The sequence below is a fragment of the Mauremys mutica genome, chromosome 10 (genome assembly GCF_020497125.1).
Source record: "Mauremys mutica isolate MM-2020 ecotype Southern chromosome 10, ASM2049712v1, whole genome shotgun sequence".
Taxonomy (NCBI): domain Eukaryota; kingdom Metazoa; phylum Chordata; order Testudines; family Geoemydidae; genus Mauremys; species Mauremys mutica.
The window spans coordinates 86,997,195-87,020,678 of record NC_059081.1 but is presented as its reverse complement, the minus strand read 5'-3'; the positions used below and the strand labels follow the sequence as shown (position 1 = coordinate 87,020,678).

General features: G+C 48.7%; 1 protein-coding gene across 2 annotated transcripts in view; it reads left to right on the top strand.

The window, feature by feature from the left end:
* Window positions 1-23,484, top strand: part of PCBP3 (poly(rC) binding protein 3) — a 129,973-nt gene that overhangs the window by 51,329 nt on the left and 55,160 nt on the right. For both annotated transcript variants that reach the window (XM_045032699.1, XM_045032698.1), the window contains exons 2-3: window positions 18,967-19,113; window positions 22,544-22,567. In XM_045032699.1, the coding sequence (XP_044888634.1) occupies window positions 19,045-19,113; window positions 22,544-22,567 (93 nt within the window). In that variant the 5' untranslated portion in view covers window positions 18,967-19,044. The remainder of the gene's footprint in view (window positions 1-18,966; window positions 19,114-22,543; window positions 22,568-23,484) is intronic.

The window sequence follows — 23,484 nt, the reverse complement described above, 5'->3', positions numbered from 1 at the left end:
GTCTGGGACAGACTGTCTGTGCCCTTCCTGGGCTGCCTTTATATAGGGCCTAGCCTAGCCCTGATTGGCTGGCTCTAATCTCAGCCCTGATTGGCTCTCAGTAGGCCCTTCCCTAATTGTCTGCCGGCCTGCGCAGCCGCTCTGGCCTACTCTAGCCCCCTCTCTCAGGGGGGGTGGGGCAGCCGCCCCACCACAGAACCCCAGGACTGTTGAGCCCTACCCCCTGCCATCATGAGCAAAACCATCATACAATTGCACTCATAAATTTGTCCACCTCTCTTTTAAAACCAGTTTGGTTGTTTGTCCCCAGAACTCCTATCCAGAGGCTGTTCCAGAACCACACCCCTCTCATGGTTAAAAATCCACTTCTAATGTCCAGCCTGAATTTGTTCATGGCCAGTTTATATCCATCTGTTCATGTGCCAACATTGTCCATTTTCTTAACTCACTCTTCACCCTCACTGGTATTTACCCTCCACCTCCAAATGTATTACTAGATCCCCTTTCAGCCTTCTTTTTGCTAGACTAAACAAGCCAAGCTCTTCCAGTCCTCTCTGATAAGATTGGCCCTCCATTCCCCTCATCGTCCTAGTAGCCCTTCTCTGCACCTGCTCCAGTTTACATTCACCTTTCTTGAACATGGGAGCCAGAACTGTACACAGTGTTCCAGATGAGGTCTCACCAGTGGCTTGTACGATGGCATTAATACTCCTCTCTCTCTACTGGAAACACCTCATCTGATTTGCCTGCTTCACAGCCATATGACATTGGTGGTTCGTGGGTATCCTGTGATCAGCTCACACATCCAGGTCTCTCTCCTCTGTCATTTCCAACTGATGAGCCTGCAACTTGTAGCAAAAATTCTTATTATTAGACTTTGTACTATTGAATTTCTTCACATTTCTGTCACTCCCATCTTCAAGATCATCTAAATCTTTCTATGTAATATTTTGATACTTCTCTGTATTGATGATGTCTTCCAACTTCATATCATCAGCAAATTCCATTACCACACTCCTACTTTTTGTGCCAAGGCCATTAATAAAAGTACTAAATAAGATTGGTCCCAAGACTGATCCTAGAGGAACTCCACTAGTAACCTCCCTCTAATCCAGTAATTCATCTTTCTGCACATGTTGCCTTCTCCCCGTTAGCCAGCTTCTTATCTATCTGACAGTTCTTGTACTGATCCTCTTCCCTAATTTTACTAATTTCCAATATGCTACAGTGGCACTGAAGTCCAAGTATTTTAGATCTACTGTGCTTCCCATATCTAAACAATCAGTTATTTTTTCAAACAAGGAACAGCTAAGAACGAAAAACGTAGGCCACACTTATACAATCAGGGACTCTACCCTGGGAAGCAGTGACTCTGAAAAGATTTGGAGGTCATGGTGGATAATCATCTGAACATGAGTTCCCAGTACGATGCTGTAGCCAAAGGGGCTAATGCAATCCTTGTATGCATAGACAGGGGAATCTCAAGTAGGAGTAGCGAGATTATTTTACATCTGTATTGGCACTGTTGCAACCACTGCTGGCATACTGTGTCCAGATAGGGTGACATGTAAAAGAGTCAAGAGAGGATTGTTTTCCTTTTCACTTCTGGGGGTGGGAGGGGGGGGGGCGTAAATTGCCGAGCTATGCCCTGACCCACCGCGGACACTGTGTTTGACCCTAGAAGCATTTGGAGCTCAGCCAAGAATGCAAATGCTTTTCGGAGACTGCAGGAACTGTGGGATAGCTTGAGTCCTCCAGTCCATGAGCGTCCATTTGATTCTTTGGCTTTCCGTTATGCTTGTCACGCAGCAGTGCGCTGAGTCCCTGCTATGGCGTCTGTCTGGAGATTTTTAAAAAATGATTTTGAATTTCGTCTTCTGTAACGGAGCGCTGATAGAACAGATTTGCCTGCCCTTACAGCGATCACATCCGCATGGTCCATGCTGGAGCTCTTTCTTTATTTTGATTTTTAACTGCATTGCCACACGTGTTGATCAGAGCTCCACGCTGGGCAAACAGGAAATATTCAAAAGTTCGCGGGGCTTTTCCTGTCTACCTGGCCACTGGATCCGAGTTCAGATTGCTGTCCAGAGCGGTCAGTGGTGCACTGTGGGATACCACCCGGAGGCCAATACCGTCGATCTGCGGCCACACTAACCCTAATCCGATATGGTAATTCCGATACTAGCGCTACTCCTCTCGTTAGGGAGGAGTACAGAAACCGGTTTAAAGAGCCCTTTATATCGATATAAAGGGCCTCTCAGTGTGGACGGGTGTGGCATTAAATCGGTTTTACGCTCCTAAAACCGGTTAAAATGCTTAGTGTAGACCAGGCCTATGACTCTGAGTCTCTGGGAGGTATCAAGCAGTTGGTCTTAATAACATTGAGGATGTGCTAAATAGTTGGAGGTATTTAAACCTTCTTTCCTGCCTTTCTCCCTCACCACCAAAAATGAAATCTTGAGCAGTGAATTTGCATCTGACGAAGTGGGTATTCACCCACGAAAGCTCATGCTCCAATACGGCTGTTAGTCTATAAGGTGCCACAGGACTCTTAGTCTGGATCTGTAAAAGTAGCAAACATGGCTACCCCTCTGATACTTGACAAAAATGATTAGGGGGCTGGAGCACATGACTTACGAGGAGAGGCTGAGGGAAGTGGGATTATTTAGTCTGCAGAAGAGAAGGATGAGGGGGGATTTGATAGCTGCTTTCAACTACCTGAAAGGGGGGTTCCAAAGAGGATGGATCTAGACTGTTCTCAGTGGTAGCAGATGACAGAACAAGGAGTAATGGTCTCAAGTTGCAGTGGGGGAGGTTTAGGTTGGATATTAGGAAAAACTTTTTCACGAGGAGGGTGGTGAAGCATTGGAATGGGTTACCTAGGCAGGTGATGGAGTCTCCTTCCTTAGAGGTTTGTTTTTAAGGCCCGGCTTGACAAAGCCCTGGCTGGGATGATTTAGTTGGGAATTGGTCCTGCTTTGAGCAGGGAGTTGGACTAGATGACCTCCTGAGGTCCCTTCCAACCCTGATATTCTATGATTCTAAATGCAACTCCCATCAGGCACTTTCATAGCATTTCTGAATGGAATTTTTTAATTTTAGCCAAAATTGTTTGGTTTTCTTCCAAAAATTTTCATTTTTTATTTTTTTTGCCAAGAACCTGAAATTTTCCACATAAAAACCTTCCATTTTCTGACCCACTCTAGTTTTATCATGAGATCTGCTTCGGATCTGAGGAAATTAGCAAGATTTTGAGCACTGTACAGGACTGAAAAATGTTGTCAGCTCACTGCAATGGTAATGAACTTGGATCTTTATTAATATTTTCACAAGTCTCTGCACCATAGTGGATGATCTTATTCCCACAAAGAAGGATCCTAGGAAAGAAACGTTTCTCAGCTCTGCTTGCCGACGAGAGGGGAGTGGTAATGCTGAGGGATTCTTTTCACCTCACTGGTTTCACCACGACAATGCACCCTGATAAGGACCGTCAGACCTAGTTAAGCCAGATCAGTGTGTGCTTTCAATATAAACTCCTCAAACTCTGTAGCTGAATGAATCAATGGATCATGCGTGTTCCGGGAGGGAGTGTTGTCCAGTGGTAAGTGTGGGCAAGAAGGTTTCTGGACCCCTGGCTTCTGCTTCTCACAGCTCTGGGACAGATTGTAGTCTCCTGTAGCAGGGGCCCTGGCAGAGGAGAACTCCATGAGATTCCTATTGTCATGTTTTCTCCAAATGATTCCATTGGGGCAAGGGGGTTGTCCCACCAAAGAAGGAGCAGAGGTTCAGACCCTAAGACCCACAGCTCCCCGACATATAGCAGATAAAGGACCAAACACGCAGAGCCCCCGTGCCGCTGCCTCAGCTCTGGGCTCCATGCTCTTCTTCCAGCTGCATGGCTCCGATGGAGCAGGCAGGTCCCCCTCAGCAGGAAGGTGTGTCCAGAGCGCCGGGCAGTGCTGCACTGCAGTGCCTTATTGATGGTGTGATAAGTCAGCTCCCTCCCTTCCTGGGATTCGGGTCTATGGGCCTACATAAACTGACTGTCTCTCTCTATCGGGCCTCTTGCCATCCGCTCCCACACTCTGTTCCTCACCCCCAGCTATCCCCTCCTTCAGGCCACTTAAGTGTGCCCATGGGAGCAGGATGGTGCATCTATTCCTCTGCAGAATGTGACGCCTCTGTGACTTAATGGGGGCTGCACGTAGGTGGAAAGGAAAACACAGGCCAAGTCCTGCACAGTCGTACCAGCACAAATTGATGGGGCCTACTTCTGATCTCAGGGCTCCTATACGGGTTGGTGGCCCATGCACAGGTCTCTTGTTCCCACCTGGAAATAGTGGTGGCTCTCCCCCCTTTCCCGGGACCTTGGGCAGGGCTTTCGAAAGAGAGCTGGCCAAGGCAGCGATGGGGATATGTGACTTACTGGGATACAATCCAGACTAATGAGTGCTGTGATATACCTGTACCCTGGTATGTCACGGGGGACCTACCCACCTTTGTCCAAGGGGCCCTGTCAGAGCTTAGGGGTCGTGTTCTTACCCAACGCTAACAACAGTGCACACCAAGGCCTGGGATACGCCTGGTGCCTGGGTAAAGTTTTAAACATAACTTTAGGAACTGGGGATGGCCGGGGGATGGGGCTAGGTCTGTGGCTTACAGGGACGCGGGAGCCGGAGCCACGGCAGGTATGGGGTAAGGCTAGGACTGAGGGCGATAAGTAGAAGTCCTGGCTTCAGGACGTGAGTGGGGCCTGGCACCATGGGGCAGGGAACGAGCCTGCGCAGTGCATGAGTGGGGTGGCTAGGAGTCAGGGCTGGGTGCCCTACCTGGGGCTGGGAGTGGAAGGAAGAGTCTTGGCAGGCAGTGTGGGGGCCATGCCCGGGAACTGCAGTACCGGACGGAGCAGTGTGCATGGAGAGGGAAGGCTGCCTGCAGATTGTGGCTAGGGGTATGGCCCAAACATGACAGCGTGTGGGTGGAGGAGGGAGTGGGGATGTCAGGGGGGAGGCGGATATAACACAAAGTCACCGTCTGCTGTAATAACAGGTTAAAATTGCTCTAATTCTGAAAGACTAAATGACAGCCTTTCTCCCAAAGCTGTATGGGAACGGATGGCAGCCAGCATCCCTCTCTTCAGTAGCGCAGTGATGTAGGCTGAGGTCCAGGCCTGCTCTGCACTGTGTGTTTACCTTCTGTGTGGTGTTAGCACACAAGGTGCTTCTGGGGCAGGGGGCTGGCTACTGCAGCCTGCACCGAACTCCACTATCATCGGTGTATAGATGACCACATTCTGTAGGGTATCTCGAGAGTACAACAGGTTTCCAAATTGGTTCAGCTGTGTTTGAAGCCTGAGAACTGACTGTGTTGTGTGGTTCATTTCATTTTTATGGCCTGAGATGTCTGAGGATTTGCTAGCGTGCAACTAATGCATCCAGGGACTCAAACTGAGTGTGCCAAAGCAGCTGAGTTGGCGCAGTTGTACATACAGGGAGCATGGGCGGGTGCTGGTAGATACCGGATCTGTTCAGCACTTCCATGCAGGGCCTTTATAAGTGTTTGACAAAAGAGCAAACACAAGAGCAAGCCATGCTAGCCTAGAGGGCTCTCCGCTGTCTCCTAGTGGCTGCACGTTGAATGCAGGAAATGTGGCTCTTATTCTGATTTTGCTAGGCAAGGTACTGGAGCAATAGAGGCGAGCCTCAAACATAGTGCCCAGTCCTGCAAAGCCTTGCTCACATGAACAGCCCTTCTGGACTAATGTAATTTCCTGTGGTAGAAGGGTCACAGACCGCAGGGATGGTCCCAGCTTAAGGGCCTGATCGAAAGCCAGCTGGAGTCACTAATAATCTCCTTTACTTCAATAGAGATGTACTTAAAATTAGAACTGGGAATACAGAATGGCCATTTGCTTTCACAGTTTTGAAGGAAACAAAACGATTTTCATTTCATTTGATTTTTTGTGTGTGCAGAATTTCCCAATTTTTATTTAAATGAGTTGAAGCCAACACATAAAAAATGGTCCTGAATTATTTAAACAAAAATTGGAAAATTTTGAACCATACAAACATTTTTCATAAAAAAAATCACGTGGTTCTACAGGCATTTTTTAAAATTAACAATCCAAAAATTGTAAAAACCTTTTCAAGGAGAAATTTGCAACCAGCTGTAGTTAAAATAGGCAACGCCCTTTTCAAGTCTAGTTGCTGTCAAGCCTTTGTGCTCCAAAATAAAGATGGTGTTCAGTGCAGGCTAAGGTTAAACCCGGGCAGTGACAAATGCAGATTCATGCACCCGTAGCATGAGTCGGAACCCTGCCTTCACTTTGCCATTCAGCTGACTATCAGGGCCGGCTCCAGACCCCAGCGTGCCAAGCGCGCGCTTGGGGCGGCATTTTGCAGGCAGGGCGGCAGGCAGCTCCGGCGGACCTTCCGCAGTCATGCCTGCAGGAGGTCTATCGGAGCCGCAGGACCGGTGGACCTGCCGCAGGCATGACTGCGGAGGGTCCGCTGGTTCCGCAGCTCCGGTGGAGCTCCCGCAGACGTGCCTGCGGATGCTCCACCGGAGCTGCGGAACCAGCGGACCCTCCGCAGGAACGTCTGCAAGAGGTCCCCCAGAGCTGCGGGACCGGCATGCTTGGGGTGGCCAAATTCTTAGAGCCGCCCCTGCTGACTATGCAAATAGACTCATTTGTGCCCAATAGGTAACTACTTCTCCAAATTAGGGGGGAAATTGTACAGATCAGACACCCTCTACTTCCTTCAAAGGTATATCTGGCTCCTGTTCTAGACATTCTGGCTTTGTTGCACGTCTGACATGTGAACCAAACTGAAGGATGTTTTGTGGAGTCCAGATCAAAATGCTTCATTTCATGCCCCCTTCTGTCTCCTGTGTCTTCCTAATGGAGAGAGTGGGGAGAAATCCTGAACGTTGGTTTGGTTTTATATCAGAATAGGTTTTCACTTTCATTTCAATTGATTTTTAATTTAATTTACTGATATTTATAATTCTTTTAATAGAATATTTTTGTTTATCATGTTTTATTTCCAAACGTGATTTTTTGAAATTTTGAAATAATCAAAAAAAAAAAACAAACCACCCAAAGAAATCCCACCTCTAATTAGGCCAGTCAGTCCAAAATTGCGATGAAAGTGCAGAGAGAAGGGGGAGGGGAAATGCTTTCATTGTTTGGTTTAATCTGTTCTTCCCTCTTTTCCTTCTGCTATGTCACTTTGCTGATCAGCTTTTCACAGGGTGGTTTTCTGTATATGTTTTTAAAAGAACACCTCCCTTTGGCAGTTTTTCTATTTGAAAAACAAGAAATGGATTTAAAACATGGATATTCTTCAACAACAAGAAGAAAATTGTGCCCAGCTCTCTGCCAGGGGCCATATTTGCTACTCACTAGAGAAGTGCATGCTGGGAATATGCCAAATAAAAGCAAACAAAAAAAAAGATGTGGCTTTATTTTAACATGCATGAAAAGGTTCCTTATGTTTTGTCTGTGTCATTAGCAGAGGGAGGAACCATGCCCTGGACTGCAAGATTGGGATCATTTTTAGTAATGATGCTCCCACATGCAGCACTCTGGTGGAACTCCTCGTGCGTGTGAAAGCATTGCCCCAGATTGCTTCCAGCATCCCTGCCCCACAGCGATGGACTGTGGCTCACACTGGACCCAGCCACCACCTCCAGTTGTCCTCCAGCAGGACAGGGGGGTGTTTGTACTGTACGTCCTGTGGCTGAAGTAACTCCTGCACAGGCAAGGGGGGACGGACAGGGGGGCTGGTGTCCTGCCTATAATACAGGAGCAATGGCCTTTCCTTCCCTGCCCACTGGGTACTGCCAAGGCCCTCCCCTCCTCCCCATAGGAGTGCTCAGGGGGACTCCATCCATATTCTCATCGCCGGACGCTTGCCCCAGGAGAGCCCTCTCCGGTGCCCAATGTTCTCAGTCAGCTGGGGAAAATCCCAGTTTACGGTTGGCCATTGGAGGAAGGAGCTCGTTCCCAGTGCCATTCCCAGCACACTCAGAGATTCCTTTACTGGGGAATTAGGTGGTTCAGTGTGCTAAGGAGCCATGGAACAGCACCTCCAGCAGTATCTCTGGCTCCTGTTCTGATGGGCCCCTGAACTTTCATAGCCAATCTACAGCAGAGGAAAACTGAAGAGCCGTAGCTAGCTGAAGTCTTTGGTCCAGGTTTTGCCCCTCTGTAAGCTGATGCAACACCATTGACGTCAGTGGAGGTGCACCTGCGTACCCAGGTCTGAATCTGGCCCCTTATGTTTTTGATCCATTGGACTAGACATAATGGTATCTTTGGGGCCTTCAAGCAGAAAGACAAAGAAGCAATTTCAAGGCTTCTTTGAAAGAAGCAGAAGATGATGGCCTCTGAAGAGGAGAAGCTTTAAATGGCCTCTTGGTATTTTTGGGCACATTGTTCTGAAACGCACAAAATATCGTGTAGGGAAAATTGTTTTTAAGCCCTTTGTCTCTGGGGGTAATTACCAAATGGCGAAAGGCACACAGATAAAGTCAATGCCTCGGCTGTACTGTCCCCCACTTTTTCAGGGAGTTTCTGAACTCAGATATAAAAGACTTACCTTTCACCAGTATGATTAAGAAAAGGCCAATGTAGCTTTCCTGCTCATTGAAGCATGAAGCGTGTTTAATTTAATAACGCTGATAAATCTTAAAGCCAGGAGCATTTGGCTAACACGACCCACTTTTTCAATCAATTGGAAACATTTACATAACTGACTGATTCAGGGTTCTGGATTGTTGGATACGGAGGAAGGAATAAAAAAACACAGTTAACAGAAACAAAGCCCTCAAATGGGTTACAGCTCAGATAAGTATCTCTGATAAGGATATGCTAAACCATTCCTTGCATATGCATTTCATGCATGATGGTGTATATCATGCAACTGAAAGATGGCAAATTCGGTCAGACCTTTAAATGTGAGTTGTGAACTGGACATTCAGGGCTACATTGTGTTTTTCCTCTTGCCGAGCCCAAGAGTCGGCACACTGGCGTTTCCCTGTTGTTGTAGGGGTGTTTGTCTGTCTGCTGAGCCCTCCACGCCAGGTCCTTTCTGCTGGCTGTTGCATTGTAGGGGTGGAGGCAAAGGTATACCCACTCCCCGCCCCTCCTGCCCACCTGCTTTGTCCCTGCATGCCTTGAGCCAAGGGCTGGGGATGCCATGCAGGAGTGCAGTGGGAGGCCTCGCAATCTCTTTTGTGTAGCCCACCTCCCAAGATAGCGGGGCCCAGCATGCTGGAAGGTCTTGGCTATTTGTAATATTCAAAACTGTCCTAGGCCATGTGAGGTGTTTTCCCGGGCTGTGTCTGCAATGCGTTTTCCCCCCATGACTCTGCTGCACCGCCTGAGCAGCTAGGATGTGCTCTGGGGGCGCCAGGCTCTGCCACCGTTACTGCTGGGGCTATGCAGGCCGTCCCACTGATTTCAGTAAGAAGGCCAGAATCAGCGCCACGGGGCCATCGGTGCAGGGAGAAGCAATATCTTCCCTGGTCAGGCTACGAAGTAGCTGCAAAGTCATTCCATTGCTTGGGCTTCATTGTTTATGCTCTTTTCTATGCTCTTTCCTGGTGTTCTTAATGCAGGGTGCTGGCGCCAACCTGCCCCTTCAGGGGTTCATTGTTAGGTAGGAGGAGGGAGGACTGCCACACCATTTATAGACTGAAGCTGCCAGACCATGGCACTACCACCCTGCCACATTGATCCCACTTGCACTCATAAAATGCGGGTAGCTGAACCCTTGGGCTGACCCCAGGTTTTTCCCTCCAATGGCTGCACCAAAAACATACCTGCCAGGAACTGCCTGCCTTCTCCCCCCATCCCCCAGACAATGCTTTTCTCCTTGACATCCTTGACTCCCCTTCCTGGATCCTTGAGCACCCGTGTCCCTTTGTCTCCTTTTCCTACTGCTCTGGAAGGCTCAGTATCATGCTGACCCCAAAGTCTGGGTCGGGGGTGCAGCTCCCTTCAGAGAGGCCAGAGCTCCCTGCCGTGGGTGGCTGAGCTGTCCTAATTAGGACTGTCCCTCCTGGAAATGTATTTTCTCTGTGTGCAGCAGTTGTGGCTAAGATGTCCTAGAGCCTGGGGCAGAGAGCCCCTGTGGCCCGATTACTGCAGGACTGGCAGAGCTGGCAGCTCATTGAGGGCACTCTTGACAGCATGCCAGGAGCCCTGGGGCTCTGCACCGTCAGGTTGGGGAAGGCGACTGCTATGAGTTTGGAAGAATCAGGATCCACCAATGAGAGGCTTTCCCCTATTAATGTAGAGACAGGAATAGAGTCATTTATAAAGTGTATTAAACAGGCAGGGATTAGGCAGCCACTGAAATCGGCTCTGATGGATTTTGCCCTTCTGAGGGTAAATAGCGCTTTAGTTTTCACTCCACGAGTGAGAGACCCAACTGACTGGGGACCTGTTTCAAGCTGTGACATGCAGCGAGCAAGCAAAACACACGTTGAGTTACTAATTACTGATTCACCCTCCCTCCCCCCCGCTCTCCCCATCACATCTATACTGCTGCCCACAGCCATCAGACTGGTCTTTAATGGTTGGTTATCATTAGACTATTCTAAAAATAAATGATGCCTAACAGATGCTTGTAAGCTGCCTGAAATACTCTGTGACTAGCTAGCAGAGCCCACCTGCCTCCTGAACTGCCCAGGGTACAACACCACACTACAGGCTGCTGGAGAATCAACTCTTCCAGAAATGATCCCCCATTAACTGCCCCTCAAGCTGTCCCCTTGGTCCTGCCTGGAGCTTGGGAGACCTCCCATGAGAGCTGCAATCCCTGCACACGCCTAATGCAGAGGATTAAAGGGTCTGAGCATCTTCGCTGTTGCCGTTTCTGTGTAAATTGTGCCGTGGCTGTGCAGGTTGTGACATGCCTTATTTTCTCTGCTGGACTGAGTTCAGAAAAGTGATAAATGGTGTGAGAGGGTGGCAGATGCCATGTCACCACTTTCCATCCCGGTAGGTATTTCAGCATGGTCTGAAACGGAGGATGTTGTTCAACAGAACACACCTAGACTAGACAATGTGATTGAAACACTTTGCCAGTGGTGATGGAGAACCTGGGGAGGGGTTAGAAGAGAAACAATGGGATTCATTTTCCAGTCATCTCTGGTAACATAAAGGGGTAGAAATTGCCCCAGGGTTACCCCAGGTAGGGGGCAGGTCAGGCCAGTGAGGGGGACACCTGGGAGGGGAAGAGGAGAGTCAGGCTAGTAGAGGGTGGTGTGGTGGCAATTGTTTCTGCCTCTCAGCAAGACTAAGAATAGGGGAGGTGCAAAGATGGCTTAGAGCATTAGACACCTTGATGGGCACAGTGGGCTGGAGAGGACAGCAACCAGAGCGGAAGGGCTATGGGGAAGGTGACCCTAGTAGATAGTACAGTCCATGTGTTTACAGAGAATAGGAGATGGGGAGGTGGTAGGAGAGTGAGGCAGGGTCAAGGGTCACAGGGAGGTAATAGGAGAGTGAGGCAGGATCAAGAGTCAAGGATGGTTGGAACTGGTTAGAAAACCAGGTGGTGGGGGAGGGATAGCTCAGTGGTTTGAGCATTGGCCTGCTAAACCCAGGGTTGAGTTCCCCCTTTGAGGGGGCCACTTAGGGACAAGGGCCAAAAATTGGTTGGACTATTTAATTGGGGATTGGTCCTGCTTTGAGCAGGGGGTTGGACTAGATGACCTCCTGAGGTCCCTTCCAACCCTGATATTCTATTATCTAATGGCTCACAGTCAAACTGGAAGGATCTGTCCTGGGTCTGGTTCTATTCAATATCTTCATCAATGATTTAGATAATGGCATAGAAAGTACCCTGATAAAGTCTGTGGATGATACCAAGCTGGGAGGGGTTGCAAGTGCTTTAGAGGACAAAATTAAAATTCAAAGTGATCTGGACAAACTGGAGAAATGGTCTGAAGTAAATAGGATGAAATTCAATAAGGACAAATGCAAAGTACTCCACTTAGGAAGGAACAATCAGTTGCACAAATGCAAAATGGGAAATGACTGCCTAGGAAGGAGTATTGCAGAAAGGGATCTGGGAGTTTTAGTGGATCACAAGCTAAATGTGAGTCAACAGTGTAACACTGTCACAAAACAATCAAACATCGCTCTGGGATGAATTAGGAGTGTTGTAAGCAAGACACGAGAAATAATTCTTCCACTCTACTCTGCTGGCAAGACCTTAGCTGGAATAATGTGTTCAGTTCTGAGCACCACACTTAGGGAAAGATGTGGACTAATTAGAGAAAGTCGACAGGCCAGAAGAGAGCAACCAAATGATGAAAGGTCTAGAAAACATGACCTGTGAGGAAAGATTTGGAAAAAAATTGGGTTTGCTTAGTCTGGAGAGAAGAGTGATGGGGGACATGATAACAGTCTTCAAGTACATAAAAGGTACATAAATAGGAGAAGGATAAATTGTTCTCTTTAACCTCTGAGGATAGGACAAGAAGCAATGGGCTTAAACTGCAGCAAGAGAGACTGAGGTTGGACATTAGGAAAAACTTCCTAATGGTCAGGGTGATTAAGCACTGGAATTAATTGCCTAAGGAGGTTGTGGAATCTCTGTCACTGGAGTATTTAGGAGCAGGTTAGACAAACACCTGTCAAGGATGGTCTAGATAATACATAGTCCTGCCTTAGCGCAGGGAACTGGACTAGATGACCTCTCTAGGTCTCTTCCAGTCCTACATTTCTATGCTTCGGTGGGGTTATATGGTTGGGAGACAATGCTTATATTGTGAGGGGAAGAAAGTAGATGAGAGTGATAGGCAGTGAAAAGTGTAAGAGAGAAGTGAAAACAGGAAGAGACTGGGTTGGGTATAAGGGAGGTCATGAAACAGTATGGGATGGGATTGCTGGGGTGAATGGAGAGGTTACAGGAAGAGAGTGGGGAGACATCTCCATCAGTGACAAGAATGGAGGAGAAGAGAGTGATGGGGAAGGAGAAGGGAAGAGGGGGACACACAGAAGGGCCATGATCCATGAGGCATGGTGCTGCCAGGGCTGCTACAATACAAATAATAATTGAATGGTGACCTCCTGAATGTGAAATGTTACAGATGGAGTTTGGTCATTCCAGTCTCTCCCAACCCTAGCTTAATCAGCCATGCACTCTAACAATGTGTGGCTTTCTCCCATCTCCTCTCTCCCCAAGTGAAGCTCCCTCTACCATAGGACTATGTGCCAGGGACATTTCTTCCCAGGGCTGGCCTTACCATGAGGCCAACTGAGGTGGCAGCCTCAGGTGCCAGACTCTGGAGGGCGCCACTAGGCCCCAGAGTGTAGAAAATTGTGTCTGGTGCCGGTGCATATGTATTCTCCCTGCTCTAGATGCACAGAGATGGTGGAGTGCTGTGCCGGAGGAAGGAGGGCACAAGAGACATAACAGGCAGGCAGGAGGAAAGGTGAGAGGGAATGACAGAAAGCAGCAGGAGCTGCAGGGAGAGAGGAGGAGGAGGGGAGCCTCTTATGTACCTCTCCAGCACCCCCAGGAGCCTGGACTGATTCCCACCAGCTTCTCAGGGAGCTTCCTGTTTCCTGCTGCTTCCCTGAACCCGCTTGAGGGGAACAGGCAGTCAACTGAAGTAGTAGGAATAGACGTGAAAATAAGCTGGTACGGTCTGGTATGGCTTACCGGCAAGAGCCAGTACGCCGTGCCGGACCGCACCGGCTTCAGTGGCGGGGATGTAAAGGGCTCAGAGCTCCCGCGGCTGCGGGCAGCCCAGAGCCCTTTGAATCCCGCCCGCGGCTCCGGCAGCCGGGCTGGGGCCAGGATTTAAAGGGCTCAGAGCTCCCGCGGTGGCCAAAGCCCCGGGCCCTTTAATTTGCCCCTGAGCCCCAGGGGCTCCCAGCCACCTCTGCAGCTGGGAGCCCCGGGTTGATTTAAAGGCCTAGGGCTCCCAACCACAGCCGGTGCACCAGGGCCTTTAAATCTTGAGAGGCCCCGCCTCTTCTGGATGAGGCCACGCCCCCTCAGGACTCCAGCAGTAGCGGTAAGTCCTGTAAGTTACTTTCACCCCTGAGTAGGAGCCAGTTAGGCCCACTGATATCGTCCCTCACTCAGACCCTGCTACCAGCCTGCTTATTTCTCCCCTTCAGTTGAGTGTTGAGAGCCACTATAGCTGGCACAGAACAGCAGTCACGAGTGAAAGAAGAAAATGCCCCTCTGGGGCAGCATTCAGAAAAAGAAAGAAAGCAAAGGAAGCTTTTCTGTCTAAGCAGGAAGGAGCTCTCCTGAGATACATAGACACACATGTTCCCGGTGAGCCTTCCGGCCCCAGTGAGGATGTGAGTGGTGAGGAGATGCCTGATCTTCCAGTTAGTCATAGTGCAAGTGACCTGGCAGCTACTGCAGCATCCATATCTCCATCTCAGATGTATGTAACCGTGCACATGCCTGAAGAAAAGCGTAGATCAGAGAAGAGTGTGCTGGAGGCACAAGAAACAGCTGCTGCTGAGTTTAGTTCCTTAAGTCTAGATGATCCAGGATTGTGGACCCACTTGAGCAGTAGCCTGAGGGACTTCCTTGTACTGCCTGGGCCACAGCAAGTGAAACTTCATGTTCCCCAAAGACAATGAAAATAGAAGTTTCCATCCAATACATTATTGGTGTGAAATCCCCAATGGTGACAAAGTGGAGAGGCCACAGCTTATGTACTCAGAAACCCAGAATGCTGCATACTGTTTTTGTTGCAAACTCTTCCAGTCTAAGTTCCAGCCACATTGGGTTCTACAGGAATAAAGGACTGGAAAACTCTGGCTAGAAATCTGGCATGCCATGAGAAGGCAGCAAATCACCAGAGAGCATTGCATAGGTGGAAAGAGCTTGAGATGAGACTAAGGAAAGAGCTTGAGATGAGACTAGATGATCAGTATCAAGAGAAGATTGCATCAGAGTCTCTTTACTGGCAAAATGTTCTGAAAAGGCTCACTGCCATTGTGACAATGCTTGCTACCCAAAACCTAGCACTGCATGGCACTTCAGATCAGCTGTATGTGCCAAACAATGGAAACTTCCTTAAAATTGTGGCGCTGATGACTGAGTTTGCTGTACTCCAGGAGCATCTAAGAAGAGTCACCACCCAAGAAATGTGCACACACCACTACCTTGGAAAAACAATTCAAAATGAGATGACACAGTTACTGGCAACAAAAGTCAAACAGAGGATTGTGGCAGATCTGAAGTCAGCAAGATATTACTCTTTTATTCTGGACTGCACACCTGACATCAACCATACGGAACAAATGACTTTAATGGTGCATTTTGTAACAACAACAGAACCTAGTGAAAATGTCCCTACAATGGTGACTGTCAAAGAGCATTTTCTAGAATGTATTGACATTGATGATACTACAGGAGCTGGTATGACAAATGTGCTTCTTAAAAATCTGGAAGATACGGGAATTGCGATAGCTGACATGAGAGGTCAGGGCTACGATCATGGTGCCAACATGAGAGGACAGAACAGAGGAGTGCAGACACGAATCCGAGAGTTAAACCCTCGAGCTTTTTTTGTCCCATGCAGTTCTCATTCATTGAAACTGGTGGTCAGTGATGCAGCATCAGCTTCTAGTGAGGCTGCTGAATTTTTTAATGTAATTCAAAGCATCTATATATTTTTCTCTGCATCAACTCATCAATGGCAAATTTTGAAGCAACATCTGGGAACATCCTCTCTGACACTGAAACCACTGAGTGCCACATGATGGGAAAGTCGAGTGGAGGCGACAAAGCCTATCAAACACCAAACTGGGAAGATAGATGATGCCATAGCTGCCATTATGGAGGGTAATGCTATGACAGGAACTGTTCATGGGAGAACAGTGGCAGAGGGAAATGGAATCACCAGAAACATATATAACTTCAAATTTCTGTGTGGCTTAGTGTTGTGGCATGGCCTATTGTTTGAAATAAATGTTGTAAGCAAGAGACTCCAAGGTGTTGACCTTGCTATATCTGGAGCAATGGAACAACTGGATAAAGCAAAGTCAGACCTACAGTCTTACCGGTCAGATGAGGGATTTCAAAACATTCTGAAGACTGCACAAAAGCTGGCAGAGGAACTTCACACTGAAGCTATTTTCCCACCCATTCAAGAATACAAGAGTCACCGAAGAAGACATTTTGATTACAAGGCACGGGATAATCCCATAAGAGACCCCAAACAACAATTCAAAGTTGAATTCTTTAACCAGGTGTTAGATTGTGCAATACAGTCATTTGAAGAACGTTTCATGCAGCTCAAGGAACACAGCAGTATATTTGGGATGTTGTATGATATTCCAAAACTCCTCCCTATACCTGAAGAAGACCTACACCAGCAATGCAGGGCACTAGAGACAGTGCTGACACATGATGACATGCGCAATATTGATGCGAGTGATTTAGGTGATGAATTGAGAGCCCTTTCAAGATACATTTCAGCAGGATCAGCTCCAAAGGCTGTTCTGGAATATATGTGCACAGATAAGATGACCACCCTCTTTCCAAATGCTTTTGTTGCTCTGCACATACTTCTAACACTTCCTGTAACAGTTGCCAGTGGAGGACGCAGCTTCTCCGAGCTGAAGTTAATAAAAACACATCTACACTCCACAATGACACAGGACAGGCCGGTTTGCCTTGCAACCATCTCAATAGAGCATGAGCTGGCCCAAACTGTGGACCTTCAGCAGGAAGCAGATCAAATCTTTACAACCAAGAAGGCCCGGAAAGCACCACTTTGATTATTCAAACAGATAAAAATGCCAGTGTTTACTATGCAGACAAGAAAAGTTACATTTGCCATTCAGGTGTTTGAAAGTCAAGTGTTACTTAAAATTTGTGAACAAGGCATTTTAAGTTGTTAGTTCTCCTTTATTGGGGTAGGTAGCAGAGCAGTACCATGAGAGGAGTAGAACAGGAAGAAGGCAGAATTGAGACTTTCAAAGTTTTGGCCCAAGCGAGGGGGTTATGGGGGGGGGGTCAAGAGCAATTGCAGATGGCTGTAATAAAGGTAGTACAGCAGTGTTCTGCTGGCTGTCGTGGTCCCACGGGGCAACTCACTGGTCCAGTGGAGAGAGGGAAGGTTTTCCATTGCCTTAAGGACATATGTTTTGATGGGTTAGATGGATGAAATGATTGGTCCATTAAGTCCCATATTCTGCTTCTGGTTGTGGTCAGCGCCTGATGTTTCAGAGTCAAATGGAAGGAACTGGGCTGTGTAAGGACCTTCACAAGAAGAAAAATACCAGATATTACAGGGCTCTTTAATCTAGTGGAGAAAAAATGTAACAAGCACCAGTGGCTGGATGCTGAAGCCAGACAAATTCAAATTAGAAGTCAGGTGTGGATGTTTACAGTAATGGGGAATTATCCATTGCAGCCAACCTTCAAGGGAAGTGGTGAATTCTCCATCTTGTGATGTCTTCAGGCTGGATGCCTTTCTGGAAGACATAGAATCTCAGGGTTGGAAGGGACCTCAGGAGGTCATCTAATCCCACCCCCTGCTCAAAGGAGGACCAATCCCCAGACAGATTTTGCCCCAGATCCGTAAAGGGTTGAACTCACAACCCTGGGTTTAGCAGGCCAATGCTCAAATCACTGAACTATCCCTCCCCCCTCTACAAGCACAACTGCCTGGGCTGAGTACAGGATAACTGGGTGAATTGTAATGGGCTGTGCTACACAGGTGGTCAGAGTAGTTGATCTGATAGTCCCGTCTGGTCATGTATCCATGAATGTCTATAGCTCACATGTAACCAATCGGAAAAAGCGTCATTGCTTGTGTCTGCTAGTGAGTATAACAGCCCACTGGATGCGTTTGATTCCAGCTGCGGTTGTAGACAATAAACATCTGGCCCAGGTTCTCTGGCACACCCAGGTGTGCTTGGCACAGGACCAGAGGGAATTTAGCACATGCCACTTTTGTGTTTCTCTGATCCTTGGGCCATCCAGAGAATGCTTTGGCCCCTGGTGCATATCAGGCTCCCTGTGCCCCAAGGCACACTTCCCTCTTCCCCATTCCTGCCACTTTGCCCGAGTTGGGGGTAGGACTGAGCCGGCTCTCGACAAGCAGGGATTCCCCTTGCAGAATTCCTAGGCAGCTGGTAAAGCTGGAGATCCGCAAGCCAAGGAGCTGACCCAAAGAGAAAACCACACATAAAAGTTCAGCAGCACATGGGCAGAGCTAGACTCCTCGCTCTGGGAAGAAAAGCTGGCTGGATAGTTTCTACTCTTGGTTATAAGCAAGATGAAAAATGTGTATTACAAAGACTGGCTCCACTCATTGGGTGTGTTTATGCTGTGATTAAAACCCCACAGCTGGCCTGTGCCAGCTGACTCAGGCTTGGGTTCCAGGGTTGTCAAATTGCAGTGTGGACATTCGGGTTTGGGCTGGAACCTGGGATCTAGGACCCTGCAAGGTGGATGGGGAACCTGTAAACAGCCCCTTAACCTGAGCCCTGCATGCCTGAGTCAGCTGGCACGGGCCAGCCGCAGGTGTCTAATCGCAGTGTAGACATACCCTTTGTCTGTCCCAGACAGGAGTGAGCCCCTACCTCACTCTTCTGTTTTTGATGTGCCCCACGCAGCGAGCTCTTGCCATGTCGCACAAGCAATGTACTGTGTGTCACATACATGCACCCACATCCTTTTACTGTAACAAAAACAAAGAAGCAAACCCATGAGTATTAGGAGCCCTGGCCATGGGAGCTGCATGCCTAGCTGAGCAGGGCAAGGGCAGAGCAAAGCATCTCCCCATCGGTCAGTGAACAGAACCTTGTCTCCAAGCTTGTTTGTGGTCCGTGGCAGGCCATGTCCAAGTCCCAGGCCATTGGCAGCAGGTGTTGTGGAAAGAGTGAAATCAGCTGGTAGACTTCACCGATTCATAAAGCAGGGAGCACTAAGCAGCTCTGCCTCTGTCTCCTTACAGGTGATTGTTTCAGGGCTGTCTTGTCCTTCCTTGGGGCCTCCCTGTTCCTTACCACACATCTCCCGTACTCGGTAGGAAATGGAATCAAAAGTCTCGGAAGGTGGCCTGAATGTTACTCTCACCATCCGGCTACTCATGCATGGAAAGGTAAGGAGCGGATGCACATTTTGTTGTCTTCATTTCAGCTCCATTGTCCATAACAATGAAGTGATCAGTGTTTACCAAATGGAGGAAGGTGAAATGCTAGATCGAGCTGTTCGGCCCTGGCTGCTCCAGGAGAAGCCTGGGAGGGGAACTGTGACTCCCAGGGGTGCAATTCCAGCTCCCTGCTTGGGCCAGCCCTGACAGGAGTGCAGCTGACTTCCCCCATTGCACAGGTTCAGCGATGTCACGGCTCCACCTGCTCTCGCATGAAAACCTCAGCAGGAGCAGATCGACTCCCCCTCTGCTGGCCTACGCGCCCAGGAGGCAGGACATGCATGGCTTTGGCTCAGCCCTGCCGCGGCTCCCCAGGCAGAGCGGTGGGAACAATCCATTAGACAGACACAGAGTGAGGGGGACTCCCTGCCGCCCTCACACACATGCTCACACACACACAGAGCCCTCCCCACATGCTGGCCCCATGTTATCATGTGAACGGGCACCAGCTGGAGGGCCCTCTCCAGCCATCCCAAGGGCTGAGATAGCGAACACAGACCAGGGTCAAGGCATCGTCCCTCTCCCCATTCTCCACCACAAGCCACCAGCCTTCCACCATTGCTGGGCTCTGCTGGAAAAAGCAGGGGAGGCGCCTTGAGGCAAAGGCACAAGGCGGCATGGAGGGGCCTGGCTGATTCCCCCCTGCCAGGGATGGAACACACAGAAAGGGAGACAAGGAGAAAGCCACTGGTCTGCAGCGTGGGACAGGGCTGGAGGGACAGAGGGCAGTGCTTGTGTTAGTGTAACCCCCCCCACCCATAGTATGCAGTAATATGCTTTAGGTGTTCTGGGCCCCAGCCCACCAGCCCCAGGGGGTGGTGCTCCTCGGGCTAACACTGTGGGCACCATGCCCAGAGGAGGTCAGGCAGGGCTGGGGGGAACACACCTGGCCCACTTCCTGGTGCCCTTGTGTGTGAGGGTGCAGCAGGAACAGGGCCTAGGGGTGCTCTCTGGTGCAACACGTGCAGCCCTTCCTGCAGGCAGGCGAATCCGCCGGAGGCAGAGGATGGGAGAGAGCAGACAGGAGTGCACATCTCTACCCTGGGCAGCTGCTGCAGCGAGCCCAGGGCAGTGCAGGAGTGGGGAGATGGGGAGTCTGATATTCTGGACGCTGGGAATAGCAGCCTCTGGGGCCAGACCCCACCCTTCAGCACCCCCTCCGACTGTGGCTAGCCATTGTCTTTAGCTCAGCATTGCAAAGAACGCTTGTTCCTCTCGCTCTGGAGCTGCCTGACAGCTCAGCACTGGTGAGCGTGGGACCCTGAAGCGCAGTATTTCTAGGTGAGGGCAGAAGCTTAACTTGTCCTCTCCCAGACAGTGCATCCCTCCACGGCCCATCACCAGGACCAGCCATGCCCTCTCTGGGGATCCATTCCCATGCTCAGGTTTCTGTTCAGCCTCTCCCAGGCCCATGCTGGGCTGTGCACTGGACACCGAGCACCTCTCTGACCATGGTCCACTTCTTCCAGCTGCTCCCTGAGTGTACGATGTAATGAATGGTTTCCACATGCTAGGCAGACACAGATGGGTGCAGACATGCAGGGCCATGAGCATGGGTCATTTGTATAGACTTTGCACAGACTCCTAGACTCCATAGATTCCTTCCCGAATTCCCCTCCCCGCAAGCTCTCTGGCCTGCACTCGGGTCTCCAGCCACATCGAGCCACAGCCCCTCCTGCCTCATTCACTCCCATTTCCTGGTCACCATCGTGAGCCACAGACGGTGCCACCCAGTGCCCTGCAGTGATGAGAGGCAGTGTCTCTTGTCAGCCATGCCCCCAACTCTGTGTGCCCTGTCAGACTCCGCGGGTGCCAGCAGTCGACAGCTGCGACCATGGCTGTATCGGTGCAGCCCTCATGTGCCGTGTGAACAAGGGACTGCTTCCTCCCAAGAGCTTTCACTGCAGGTGTCAGGCAAATGGCACCTTGTGGTTTCAAAGCCACAGCTCTGCTCATCCCAAGCTTTCAAAACCTTTCAGGAAACCAGCGTGAGTCAGACTGGTGCCCTGCAGCCTTGGTGCCCACCCACCTCATGCCTTTGAAAATTCTGGGTCTGCTGGGGAATACTGGGAGAACTGATCGAAAATACCAGACAGTAGAAGTCTGTGTACCAAGGAGGTGATATCAAGACTCTTCCTCTTCATTTCCCGCTTTCAAAGGCAAGGAGCTCTTTGCAGAGCTTAGTGAAGGATGAGACCTGATGGAGCATTAGTATACGCTTGAAGTCACATGAATTTAGCACCATTCCACAGCTTTAGAGAAGTGTTTCTCAACCTTCTCAGGTTGGCATTGACTTAGTATTTAAAGTAAAAAATATTTGTGGTTCCCTTACATTTATTAAAAGAGTAAGAGCAAAATAAGTTTCAGTGATAAGCCTGTGTCCTTGATTTGTGGGCGTGTTTCAAGAGGCTGACAGAGAATACTTGATCTTGAAATGGAAGGGTTTATGGGGAGTGGGGGAATGAGATTTCCTTTGCTTTAGACTGTAATAGAAGTTTCAACACCTCGCAACCCTTCCCCCGTTGGCCTCTCATAGCCCTCCAGGGGTCACAATCCTCCAGCTGAGAAATGGGGCTAATTCTCCAACTGATGGCATTTGGGAAGATGTGCCAGTATGCTCTGAATGACCGACATTCCTCTTACTTGCTCACTGTGGGTATGGCTGTGCCAATCAACCACAACACAAACCACTTCTGAACTCGTTGTGAAGTCATGTCGTGTAACACAGCCTACCTGGGAATGTACAGCCTGTCGTTGTGCTTGACTGGCTGAACGTGCCAGAAGACATGCGTGCTCATGTGCTGGAGGAGGGCCACGGACCGTGGAACTGAAACACAACTGATCGCTCCGTTCTGAGAGTCACAGTTCCATGTTTAGGAGACATATTTTCTTTAAAAAAATTAACCCCCCCTTTATTACATAGATACTGGTTTTTGCACATGATGCCATGAGAGTGCTATAGCTCTGTTCTAGGCTGCCTCGCAACCAGCTTGTCCAGGAGATCATGCAGCCACTCGGCTTCACTTTGCAGACACCTAGGCCCCAGTCAGGCAAGCATGTACTTACGTGATCTCCTGAACCGGGGCCATAGTTCAGAACCAACACTGTCTGCGAGGCACCTCAGAAAGCAAACAGAGTTTATATCCTCCTCAGGGCAGAGCACCATGTACCTTTGGGAAACACAGGTGAGCACCCCCTCTGAAATAAAGAAGTAATTCCCTTTCTGCTCCGTGTTTTTTGTGGCTGTTTGAAAATCACTGTGTGTGGTTCATAATTCATTGAACTCAGTGAGTGCACCAACTCCTGTCTGTCACTATGAGATTTTATTCGAGTTTCTTAAATTCTGTAATTTCTGTCTTTGTGTTTGGGTCTTTTATAGGAAGTTGGAAGCATCATTGGGAAGGTAAATATTTCTTCAGATTCCATCATTGTATATGTTAGTTGTATAGTAGTTATAAGTTGTATTTTTACAGCTGTTAATTATTGCATGACACACCTCTGAAAATTATCATTATGTGGATCTATTGTTCTGATTGCATGATAGGTTATTCATGTATCTGAAGACGAAATCAAAGAATGTTCTCCTTACATAATGCACCTAAAATACTGTCATTTTTCTAGTCTATCACTATTGCTGCATCACTCTGGCTACTAATATATATGTTCATTCTGGGATGATGATAATTTTGTTCCCACTGATACATTAAGGAAAAAGATGAATCTCATCACGAGAGTAGCAAAATGTCAGTAAATACATTGGTTTCCTGACCTTGGCAAATTAGCATAACAACAAAGAAATTCCTACAATTCTTCTATAGCAGAGTACTCAGTTGTAAGTGACCTGTTTACACAACTGCTCCAATTACAATTACAACCTTCCTGAAAAATGGACAGGTGCTTCTGTGTTAAAGTTCAGAATTGGATGGCACTGACAGTAAAGAACATAGAATATCCTTTGCTCTACTTTGTGAAAAGTGCCATGCTACTCTAGGGCACTGCCCCAAAGAACAATGCTTGCAGTGATGTTACTACAGCATTATGGAGGACCGGTACTGGAGAAGGCTGAAGTGTTTTTACAGGTTGGTAGGTCGGTAGAAGAAGGGGTCATTACAACGACTGGTAAGAGGGAGGATACTTGTCCCTCCACACATGGCCCTTATTCTTTCCATTATTTTCTTATCAAACTCAGATTGTTTAGTCAACTTTTGAATGGGTGTGAATGTCTTTGAGCTTCTTCCATGGAGAAGGACATTTAGAAAGGAAGAAACTCATTGTGAATTGCTATGAGAATGATCTGAATGCTGTTTTGTCAGTTAAGTG